At 42.4% G+C, this 10,000-nt stretch overlaps 1 protein-coding gene across 1 annotated transcript in view; it reads left to right on the top strand.

Moving 5' to 3' along the window:
* The first annotated feature begins 1,215 nt into the window (after positions 1 to 1,215).
* ccdc175 (coiled-coil domain containing 175) overlaps positions 1,216 to 10,000 on the top strand; it is a 14,417-nt gene continuing 5,632 nt past the window's right edge. Inside the window, exons 1-9 of the mRNA XM_060880558.1 lie at positions 1,216 to 1,297; positions 3,231 to 3,316; positions 3,688 to 3,799; positions 6,105 to 6,240; positions 6,513 to 6,741; positions 6,859 to 6,981; positions 7,538 to 7,647; positions 7,727 to 7,808; positions 8,925 to 9,061. Coding sequence (XP_060736541.1) covers positions 1,231 to 1,297; positions 3,231 to 3,316; positions 3,688 to 3,799; positions 6,105 to 6,240; positions 6,513 to 6,741; positions 6,859 to 6,981; positions 7,538 to 7,647; positions 7,727 to 7,808; positions 8,925 to 9,061 — 1,082 coding nt within the window. The 5' untranslated portion in view covers positions 1,216 to 1,230. The remainder of the gene's footprint in view (positions 1,298 to 3,230; positions 3,317 to 3,687; positions 3,800 to 6,104; positions 6,241 to 6,512; positions 6,742 to 6,858; positions 6,982 to 7,537; positions 7,648 to 7,726; positions 7,809 to 8,924; positions 9,062 to 10,000) is intronic.

The raw sequence follows: 10,000 nt of genomic DNA, 5'->3' as shown, positions 1-10,000 counted from the left end.
ACACTATCACTGTAACACACTCTGCCTTCTCCACATAAACACTGTAACACACTCTGCCTTCTCCACATAAACACTATCACTGTAACACACTCTGCCTTCTCCACATAAACACTATCACTGTAACACACTCGGCCTCAGACAGGAAAGACATTCATACTCAGGTGACAGCGCTAAGAAAAGTGGCACGGGTAGAGAGACAGACACATGGGTAGAGAGACAGGCACACGGGTAGAGAGACAGGCACACGGGTAGAGAGACAGGCACACGGGTAGAGAGACAGAAATGTGGGTAAAGAGACAGACACACATGCAGGCAGATCAATAAGGAGTGAGAGTGAGGGAGGCAAAAGACAGAGAGAAAGCACATTTAAACCAGGAAAGAGAAAATCACTGTCTGAGGCAGGGAAATAATAATAATAATAATAATAATAATAATAATAATAATAATAATAATAATAATAATAATAACACAGATAAAGTGCAGCCCTGAGCAGTTTAGTGGTGTTTTAGAATGTGCGAGATTCAGCTCATGGAATACGAGCGCCCCCTCGCGGCCTTGTAAGGAACAGCGTTCTTATATTTATAGACATTTCTCCATAACAACACTTCATTTCACTGTCAGTCTCATGCACTCATCACATTTCTCTCTTTATTTCCTCCTGGGTTTATTGTTCAGTCCTAAATCTCCAGCATCAAGGAGCAGCTCAGGTCTAATTTAAAAAACAATAATTTTCTAATGAAATGAGAGAGAGAGAGAGAGAGAGAGAGAGAGAGAGAGAGAGAGATGTAAAGATAAATAAATAAACAATTCTGATAATCCTAATAAACCAAATAACTTCTTGTCTATTTATTATTTCATTATTTCTTTGCACTTTTAAAACCTTTAGTATTAGAAACCTTTAGTAAATTTAGACCCCCTCTCTTTAATAAGATTATTTCTGGCACTGACGGTAAGTGTTCAGTGCTCACTGGGTTGTTGTCTACACGATTAATTATTACTGAATTTAATTAAAACAAATGTCAGTTTTTAAAGCTGGTGTGAGGATCAGGGGGCGTGGTTAGTGCCGTTAGAATTCCTTTGATCGCGCCGCCGGGGGCGGGGCATGTTGCCACGACAGCGCGTCTCGTACACAACACACACGTGGAGCAGAGACTCCAAACTTTCTCCAACCGTCTCCATCACATTCAGACACAGAGACAACTTTCTTTTTAACTTCTCACTGTTTTTGTCATGGCCTCGTGTTTAGTGCCCGACTTCCCAGCTGTGAACATGGCACTGGAACATCTGGGAGAGCTGGGTAAGATCATGCATACATCATCAACTGGGTAAGATCATTCATACATCATCAACTGGGTAAGATCATGCATACATCATCATCACCTGGGTAAGATCATTCATACATCATCATCACCTGGGTAAGATCATTCATACATCATCATTACATTCATTAAGATAGTTGTTTTACACTGCAGTGTGTAAATAACACCTCATCCAGAAAGACATGGAAGTTTCACTGAGTGTAAGTATCAGATTTAACTCTAAAGAGAAATAAAGGTTAAAGGTCATTATTAGTTTAGTACTGATTCAGATTGTCATGCTTCATAAAGTGCTTCAAGGCAATAAATACAAGAATTGTGATAAATAAATGAAATAAACTCTAATAACTCGTTCATGATGGTCAATCAATGGACTATCTACATTTAAATGGAGTCCACATTTAAAATGGACTGTGATGAATGATGATGTTTTTCTCTCAGTCTTTTAAGCACTTACAGGTGAAATAACTGTAAACTGACAACATGGTTATAAACTAAATCACTTACCTGTGAGAAACAATGCCTTGTTGCTGAGACTTGAAAGTTTGCTGCATCCACACTTCTCCAAACACTTCTCCAAACACTTCTCCAAACACTACTCCAAACACTGCTCCAAACACTGCTCCAAGCTTTCCTTTAAACACCACCCTAAACACTGCTTTAAACTCTTCTCCAAACACCACCCCAAACACCGCTCCAAACACCACCCCAAACACTGCTCCAAACACCTCTCCAAACACCACCCCAAATACCGCTCCAAACACCACCCCAACACTGCTCCAAGCTTTCCTTCAAACACCACCCAAAACACTGCTTTAAACACTTCTCCAAATACCTCTCCAAACACCACACCAAACACCGCTCCAAACACCACCCCAAACACCGCTCCAAACACCACCCCAAACACCGCTCCAAACACCACCCCAAACACCGCTCCAAACACCACCCCAAACACTGCTCCAAACACCACCCCAACACCGCCCCAAGCTTTCCTTCAAACACCACCCCAAACACCACCCCAAACACCACCCCAAACACTGCTCCAAACACCTCTCCAACACTGCTCCAAGCTTTCCATCAAACCACCCCAAACACCGCTCCAAACACCACTCCAAACACCACCCCAAACACTGCTCCAAACACCACCCCAACACCACCCCAAGCTTTCCTTCAAACACCACCCCAAACACTGCTCCAAACACCACCCCAACACCGCCCCAAGCTTTCCTTCAAACACCACCCCAAACACCGCTCCAAACACCACCCCAAACACTGCTCCAAACACCACCCCAAATACTGCTCCAAACACCACCCCAACACTGCTCCAAGCTTTCCTTCAAACACCACCCCAAACACCACTCCAAACACCACCCCAAACACCGCTCCAAACACCGCTCCAAATTTTCCTCCAAACACATCTACAAACTCCACCCCAAACACCACTCCAAACACTGCTCCATAATGACAGCAGTGTAAATCCAACACAGTCAATTCAGCATCTAGATATCTATATCTATACTGTATCTATAAACTAGGAAGTTGACAGGAAGTTGAGTGTGTGAAAGACACTTCCTCCGCACACCTGCTGGTGTTTAGGTGTAAGATCCTAACCGTGTGTACGAGGCCTGTACATTATCATATGTTCCTTTGTGATGATTCTGACATAATGTATTTTCGAGTGAGCGTCGTTATGCTATAAAGCCGAAAGGTCACAGGATTTCCCTCAGTCATGTTAAAGACATGTACAAAATGTCTCCATCGTCTCACTGACACTGTTCCTGTGCACACAGTCATCTCCGTGATCATGTGACACGTCATTAAAATTCGGAGCATATTTGCTTTCCTGAAGCTCATTTTCACCTGAATTGCTCGCGGCTTATCTGAGCTGATGCTGTGTTTGTTTGTACCTGTTAGATAAGCAGCTGAGAGCAGAGGGAGTGGCGTTCAGTCAAGAAGCCAGTCGTCACCTGAGCCAGATATCAGACGCCATTAAAGAACTGGTAAAAAAGTAATAAATGACTGAATAAATAAACATCTTCACCTTGTTCTTAGTGTGATTGCTGTGTCATCAACGTCTACTGATTATTCGACATCATCCAATGTCACTGTAGCTGCACTGCATAATTTGTGTTCTTATGGCTACCAGTTTAACATCATCTACATCATCACCAGGAAAGGGGCGTGGCCTAACGTTTGAAGGCTGGATTGTACAGTAATTCTGATAATAAATGTTCAAGTTTCATTTGTGGACTTAGTGGTTAGTGTGTGATGATGTAGACGTACTGTACTGTTTTAGCAACATTAGCACAAACTTCAGTCACGATTCATGTCGTATCTGTTTGACTTGGTTTATTTAACACGTTTAATTTAGGAGGCGTCTAGAAAAGCTGTGCATGAGGAACTTGAGGTGGAAACAATAGAAACTGGAAAACTGCGCCATCAGCTCCTGAGCCAGCGGGATGATATTGTTGCTGAAATATCAGGTGAACATGTAGCATCTGAACATGTAGATCATGTGATCTCCATAAGCTTTACATCATCGTTGTGTGTTCTGTGTGTATCATTGTGTTCTGTGTGTATCATTGTGTGTCCTGTGTGTATCATTGTGTGTCCTGTGTGTATCATTGTGTGTCCTGTGTGTATCATTGTGTGTTCTGTGTGTATCATTGTGTGTCCTGTGTGTATCATTGTGTGTTCTGTGTGTATCATTGTGTGTCCTGTGTGTATCATTGTGTTCTGTGTGTATCATTGTGTGTCCTGTGTGTATCATTGTGTGTTCTGTGTGTATCATTGTGTGTCCTGTGTGTATCATTGTGAGTCCTGTGTGTATCATTGTGTATTATTGTGAGTCCTGTGTGTATCATTGTGTGTTCTGTGTGTATCATTGTGTGTCCTGTGTGTATCATTGTGAGTCCTGTGTGTATCATTGTGTGTTCTGTGTGTATCATTGTGTGTTCTGTGTGTATCATTGTGAGTCCTGTGTGTATCATTGTGTGTTCTGTGTGTATCATTGTGTGTTCTGTGTGTATCATTGTGAGTCCTGTGTGTATCATTGTGTATCATTGTGTGTTCTGTGTGTATCATTGTGTGTCCTGTGAGTATCATTGTGAGTCCTGTGTGTATCATTGTGTATTATTGTGAGTCCTGTGTGTATCATTGTGTGTTCTGTGTGTACCATTGTGTGTTCTGTGTGTATCATTGTGTGTTCTGTGTGTATCATTGTGAGTCCTGTGTGTATCATTGTGTGTTCTGTGTGTACCATTGTGTGTCCTGTGTGTACCATTGTGTGTCCTGTGTGTACCATTGTGTGTCCTGTGTGTACCATTGTGAGTCCTGTGTGTATCATTGTGTGTCCTGTGTGTACCATTGTGTGTCCTGTGTGTATCATTGTGAGTCCTGTGTGTATCATTGTGTATTATTGTGAGTCCTGTGTGTATCATTGTGTGTCCTGTGTGTATCATTGTGTGTCCTGTGTGTATCATTGTGTGTCCTGTGTGTATCATTGTGTATTATTGTGAGTCCTGTGTGTATCATTGTGTGTTCTGTGTGTATCATTGTGTGTTCTGTGTGTATCATTGTGTGTTCTGTGTGTATCATTGTGTGTCCTGTGTGTATCATTGTGAGTCCTGTGTGTATCATTGTGTATTATTGTGAGTCCTGTGTGTATCATTGTGTGTTCTGTGTGTACCATTGTGTGTCCTGTGTGTATCATTGTGTGTCCTGTGTGTATCATTGTGTATTATTGTGAGTCCTGTGTGTATCATTGTGTGTTCTGTGTGTATCATTGTGTGTTCTGTGTGTATCATTGTGTGTTCTGTGTGTATCATTGTGTGTCCTGTGTGTATCATTGTGAGTCCTGTGTGTATCATTGTGTATTATTGTGAGTCCTGTGTGTATCATTGTGTGTTCTGTGTGTATCATTGTGTGTTCTGTGTGTATCATTGTGTGTTCTGTGTGTATCATTGTGTGTCCTGTGTGTATCATTGTGTATTATTGTGAGTCCTGTGTGTATCATTGTGTGTTCTGTGTGTATCATTGTGTGTTCTGTGTGTATCATTGTGAGTCCTGTGTGTATCATCGTGTATTATTGTGAGTCCTGTGTGTATCATTGTGTGTCCTGTGTGTACCATTGTGAGTCCTGTGTGTATCATTGGGTGTTCTGTGTGTACCATTGTGTGTCCTGTGTGTATCATTGTGTGTCCTGTGTGTATCATTGTGTGTCCTGTGTGTATCATTGTGAGTCCTGTGTGTATCATTGTGTGTTCTGTGTGTATCATTGTGTGTCCTGTGTGTATCATTGTGAGTCCTATGTGTATCATTGTGTATTATTGTGAGCCCTGTGTGTATCATTGTGTGTTCTGTGTGTATCATTGTGTGTCCTGTGTGTATCATTGTGAGTCCTGTGTGTATCATTGTGAGTCCTGTGTGTATCATTGGGTGTTCTGTGTGTATCATTGTGTGTCCTGTGTGTATCATTGTGAGTCCTGTGTGTATCATTGTGTGTTCTGTGTGTATCATTGTGTGTTCTGTGTGTACCATTGTGTGTTCTGTGTGTATCATTGTGTGTCCTGTGTGTGTCATTGTGTTCTGTGTGTATCATTGTGTGTTCTGTGTGTATCATTGTGTGTTCTGTGTGTACCATTGTGTGTTCTGTGTGTATCATTGTGTGTCCTGTGTGTATCATTGTGTACCATTGTGTGTCCTGTGTGTATCATTGTGTGTCCTGTGTGTATCATTGTGTATCATTGTGTGTCCTGTGTGATGTTGATAGTTCTTGTTGATATCTAGCTGCCGTGGCCGCTGCCAGAGGTGCTAACACAGAGGAGGTAAATCAGCTCCAGCTGCAGATGATGAACGTTGTTCAGGAAATCGATTCAATGGAGAAGAGACAGAAAGTTCTGGAGGAGCAGAACCAGGTTCTTCTGTGAGTAGCATTAGCAGTGACAAGCTAACATTGTTGATTCTCTAAAACCTAAGTGCTGTTGAATTCTGGATTCTGATTGGTCAGAGGTTCTCTACTAGAACCAGCAGCTGTAGAATTGGCAGGAGACCAAACTGGAGATAATAATAAAGGGTCTTCAAGCCTATTTGTATCAGGTGTGTTAGTAAGTCCTCATGATGTGCAGCCAATCAGGTGCTTGTGCTGATATAAACACATCTGCTCAACCAATAAATGTCCTAAAATTATTTCTGTAGACCAGAACACCAGCTCCTGAATGCAAGCTACACCGAGCTCATCGAGCGGCTCAACCGGCAGCTGTCAGAGAAAGCCGCTACTCAGATTACGCTGAATGAAACGAGGAACGAGATCCAGACTACGAAGGAGAAGATCTCTCTAGTGCACTCGGTCAGGAAAGATCTACAGGAGAACCTGATCACGGAGACGAAGCAGTTTAAAGAAACCAAGAAAATGCTCGAGAAAGAGGTAATGAAGAGTTTGTCTGATTAGTCAAAAGGTTTGAGATGATAACAGTAACTCCGTCACTTCATCACACCACCAGGTCACAGCAGGTCAAGATGGTTTCGTTTGTTTGTTTTGTAGATTGATGAGATGATGAGCAACATTCTGGAGCAGACAAAGATGAACACTGAGATGCAGAAGGAGCTGGACGTGGCTTTAGCTGAGCTCATGAAGAAAGAAGAGAGAGCTGACGAGCTTTCCAATGTAAACTGATACACACCTGTTCTTCTGAAGCTCGATGTAGTATGTAACGTAGACAGGCTTCCACTACAGGAACTGCTGAGGAACTCAGGAACCACCTCATTCAAGAAACCAAAATCATTCATAAAAAAAAAAAATGCAAAAAGAGAAAAAGACGAGCGGTGAAATAAACCAGTTCTACACTCATTATTCACAGAGTTACTCATGTTCACAACATTATGGAGTCTCCAAACGAAATCAAGGTTAAATTCATGCAAGAAAAATGTCTTTAAATCCAAGGTTAGAATCCAGCAGAACTGAGACACGTCTCTGTCCCAGGTAACTGACAGGAAACTTCTGAACATCACTCAGGTCTGGAGTTACATTACATATAGTTCATTTAGAGAAACCAAATCTCTTCCTTCTGTGTTATAACGTTAGCGACATTTAGTCAAGGGGCTAATTTTATACCTGGATATCAGATCTGCCTTGTGGCTCAGTAAAGCTCAGTAGGAGCCCTCGTTAGGGAGCTGTTCGTCATGTATAAAGTGTTATAATTAAACCTCGCTTATGTTTTTAGCAAATCTCCTTGTTGGAGAGAAGAACGTTCAGACTGAAGGCATCACAACAGAAACATACAGAACAGATCAAGGCTAAGAATGTTCAGTCAGAAGAGCTCAGTAAGCAGAAGTAAGTCAGCTGATGGAGCTTCACCTCTGATTCCTTGCTGTTTATTTTTGTTAATGCTCCGACTTTGTGTTATTGACAGAGAGCTCCGTGAGAAAGAGCTAGAAGAGCTGAGAGAAGCACTGAACCTGCAGCTGCTCAGGCTTCAGCAGAACGTCGGAACGGTACGAAATGTGCTGAGCAAACTTTTCAAACATCTCCTTTTTCTTCCCTCGGAAAAAAAATCAAAGCAACAAATCCCGTCTCTCAGATGTGAGATTTAAGGCATGGATTTGGCGCCCGAGCCGGATCTCGCTGAGCCGGAGGCTTCACACCGAGCTTTTAAAAACACGTCTTCAAAGGTACGTCATGTAGAGATGACCTTTAGCAGAGACGAGGATCGGACCGGACTCGGATCAGCTACGGCTCAAACCGAGCGACCGGAGGCCGTCACGTCCGAGCCGGTTAAAGGATAAACTGCAGCAAAACGGACTCAGATAAACTTTAGGATTATCTGAAGATCAGATGAAGATTAGCGGGTTTCATCTTCAGAGCAGGATTAACAGTTTGTTTCTAGGACGAAGCTGAAACACATGTTTGAAAGCCATGTTTAAGATGAGATCTGTTGATGTGTGTGTGTGTGTGTGTGTGTGTGTGTGTGTGTGTGTGCTGTTCCAGTTTCTAACATCAGGGCACCACAAAGCTCTTCATTCCACTTAGAACACAGCAACATGCCAACACACAATATTTATTTATTAGTAAACAACATATTGTACTTTTTATCCGTTTATTCTTTACGTTTCTTTACGACTTTTGTTGTCGCTTACGTTATAGCAGATTTCGCTTCCTCACCAGCCTTCGGGTTAATACGAGAAAAAACACTCGGCTTGCAAAATGGAAAGATTTCTTATTACTATATTTGGGTTCGGGGTCACGGTGTCTTAGTGGTTATCACGTTCGCCTCACACCTCCAGGGTTGGGGGTTCGATTCCCACCTCCACCTTGTGTGTGTGGAGTTTGCATGTTCTCCCCGTGCATGCATGGTATACATGCATGGTAGGTTGATTGGCATCTCTGGAAAATTGTCCGTAGTGTGTGATTGTGTGAGTGAATGAGAGTGTGTGTGTGTGTGCCCTGTGATGGGTTGGCACTCCGTCCAGGGTGTATCCTGCCTTGATGCCCGATGACACCTGAGATAGGCACAGGCTCCCCGTGACCCGAGGTAGTTCGGATAAGCGGTAGAAGATGAATGAATATTTGGGTTAAAGGGATTTTTTTTTTGCTGTTTCTTTGTTGTTCAGGTGGAACGAGAGATAGAAGAAGAACAGAAGGAGAGCAGCGTTCGTCTCGAGGCTCTCTCTGAGCTTTCATCTATTTTCAGAGCTCAGAAGACAAAGGAAGACGACGCGCTGGCGGATCACCGCAGCCTGAACAGACAGTCAGTATCATTTCACATCAAGTCTCATCCTTTATGAACTCATACAGTCATTAACGTTGTCCACGTCTGGACTGCGATCGTTCAGAAGGTGTTCTTCAGCTCCGACTCCCTTTCTACAGCATCTGAAGTGTGTTGAAACGGTGAAGTTTTCTGTAACAACGTGTTACAGATCTTCACGAAAGAGTTTCTAGTGTCAGAGCTTCCTAACACTCAGAGATAAAACTGGAAATTTTCCAGCAGTTTCTGTTGTGAAAAAATCCTGGAGCCTTAAGAGAATATATTTATATTATTATATTATATTATTATTATATTATATATTATTAACCAGAAGTCAGAGGGTGAATAAAAGAGGGACTCTTTATTATAGTAACTCAGCAGACAGGAGAAGAAAGAGTGTAAACAGGGGACTCAGGGCCAGAAGGTCAGGAGAATAGAGCTGTTCCAGACACGTAATGAGCTCATGGGTGATATGAAGTAGCTGGAAGCGGCGATAGCTCGCCATGACATCAGCGGGCACTGGCCTTGGGTAGGGAGAAGGAGAGGATGGTGAGGTAAGGACCTGATGGTGCGGCCAGGATGAGTCGGCTGACCTTGAGGCGAAAGGTCTGAGGGGAGATAAGGGGAGTTAGAGGAGATAAAGGAATGGGAGCTTGAGATAAGTGTAAACAAGCCCAGCCTGAGCAAGGACAGGCTGAGATCATAACATGAGATCATAAATTTAGCAGGTTAGAGGAGTCATCAAAGAACTCCATTTTTTGTACACAAGCAACATTATAGCAGCAATAGCTTAGCAATAGTGAGATGACGAATAAATAAGAGCTTTTAACATAATAACTTTTGATATAAACCAGACTCATAGAGTGACTTATATACTGTATATAGAAGAAGATAGCAAAAGAGAAACTTACTCATTGTAGTTGAATGAAGGATTAATCCTCA

The sequence above is a fragment of the Tachysurus vachellii genome, chromosome 10 (assembly GCF_030014155.1).
Source record: "Tachysurus vachellii isolate PV-2020 chromosome 10, HZAU_Pvac_v1, whole genome shotgun sequence".
NCBI classification, from domain to species: Eukaryota; Metazoa; Chordata; class Actinopteri; order Siluriformes; family Bagridae; genus Tachysurus; species Tachysurus vachellii.
Note: the sequence above shows the minus strand (reverse complement) of the source record. Positions and strands in the feature narration are given on the sequence as shown.